Source organism: Trichinella spiralis, assembly GCF_000181795.1.
Source record: "Trichinella spiralis strain ISS 195 chromosome Unknown Scfld4062, whole genome shotgun sequence".
In the NCBI taxonomy this organism is placed as follows: Eukaryota; Metazoa; Nematoda; class Enoplea; order Trichinellida; family Trichinellidae; genus Trichinella; species Trichinella spiralis.
The window spans coordinates 6,978-8,935 of NW_003531001.1; the positions used below are offsets into that span (position 1 = coordinate 6,978).

A 1,958-nucleotide genomic window follows, 5' to 3' on the forward strand; every position below is an offset into this window, starting at 1 on the left:
GAATGTCAAATAATGCAAATGGAACAGTAACTATCATTAACATTTCATAAAATATATATCAATTTAATTTTTTCTTTATCAAAATAATACATTGAAAATATTATATTTATTTTATTTCTTAAAATAAAGTCCCATGACTCGGTATTTAAATTATGTATTTGCATTAACACATAATTAACAATTAATGCAATTGTTTGACGCGTTATAAATGTGGTCGAATTTTGTTATTTATTGATTTACGTTTTCAAGTACTTTTACCTTATTACAGGATGAAATATTATGGAATAGAACTTATTTTAGAATTACTTAACTTTGAAAATATGCTGGTGAAATTGACAAATTGCAAGATTTAAATAGAAATGCAAAAATTTATTATTTCAGCTAATAATTATTATACATACAGTTATTTTATGCATTTAAATTGAATGCAATATATACATCATTATTTGTTTTCAAAAATAAAAAATGATGTTTATGGAATGATGTAATGTTTGCAGAAATAATTTTCATTTATTTATCTCATGTCTAGAAATTCTCGTTAAATGTAATATAAATTATACGAATTTTTTACAGGCAAAAATATTTTTAAAAAATGATTTTTTTCATCGTGATAGTTTGTTGCATTTTGAAGCTGCATCATATATATGCAGCTATTGGTGATTTTGAATGCAAACAAGATGCCGCTGGAGCAGAGTGGTAATTTACTATTTTGGAAATAATTTGAATAAATCATAAAAATAATTATTACAAATAATTCTCGAATTTAAGTATTTTCATTCTACAGTTTCTACGGTCATCATTACTGATTCTGAAATGCAAATATATTTAAACAAAATTGTATAGTTTATAGCTTCATTAAATAGATCCGATATTTGAAATTTGTGAAGATAAACTTCAGGACAGTTCAATACAAGGTGAAAGATAACGTAGATAGCTACATAATCACAAATACAGCTGCGGCTGATTGGAGAGATATTGCAATAAATAATGCAAATTCGCCAATGGTGCTTACACTGGATCAGTATTTTAAAGCTGCTGCAGATAAAGTAGATGCTGCAATAATTGCATACAATAATTTGCCACCTGGTGCTGTACGTCCAAATGCAGAATCAACCGCTAAGGGTATCTGAGAGTTTTGTTGTCTTTTGATTAGTTTTTGTTATAAACTTTTAGGCCTTGTGGCTTGGGGTGCCGACACTGGCAAAGCTTTTTGGTATATTCATACAATGCACAAATTTCCAGATTTTAACATAGCTGATGCATCCCTTTTACTTGATAATTTGATTGAAAAAGCAGCCTTATTTATGTGCTTAACAATTGACTACAAAAATACCGCATGGGGCAAGGAAATGAACGTTGATATTTTCAGATTTAGTAATTTATCTACTTTATTTTAGCAAAAGCTCTTCTTTTCGAAAAGCCATTAATATATTTTTCTCAGAAACCAGCAGCTGTAGGCGATGCACAAGCAGTTTTTCTAGAGGAAGATATTACGAATCTTTTGAATGAAAGCCCTATTACTTTCCCTAATAACATATATTCAAAAAATGTAACTACAACAGGAGCAACACCGATTGTTATTCATTACATTGCAAGGTACAGCTCCAAAACTGCTCAAGGTTTGGAAAAAATAACTCTAAAATTCTTTTCTCTTTGTAAAGTTAAAAGCATTTAGGGGATATCTACTCCAGATTAATTGCTCCAGCATTGCAGTCATCTGTTCGTGTTTGGACTGGGACCAGTAAACTGAACTCGTATTGCAGTGGTATGTATAAAATTGAAAACGTCGAAGGCCCAATACAAATCAAAAATCATGAATTAACAAAACAATATGATACATCAGTGTGGTCTGTTACTACAACTGGTGAAAAGAAGTTCTGCTTAAGCAATGTCGAACGTGAGGTAAGCATCCCTGTGTGGTACATTTATATGCAGATGTACTTTGTGAATATATATTA

At 29.7% G+C, this 1,958-nt stretch overlaps 1 protein-coding gene across 1 annotated transcript; it reads left to right on the forward strand.

Annotated features, from left to right (window-relative positions):
* Positions 1-269: 269 nt before the first annotated feature.
* Tsp_12517 (deoxyribonuclease II superfamily) lies at positions 270-1,902 on the forward strand (the record flags this gene model as incomplete). The annotated part of the gene is made up of 4 exons (XM_003367561.1): positions 270-326; positions 864-1,122; positions 1,398-1,619; positions 1,676-1,902. Coding segments are annotated over exons 1-4 (765 nt in total), but the record flags the coding sequence as incomplete, so codon positions are not given.
* Positions 1,903-1,958: the final 56 nt, after the last annotated feature.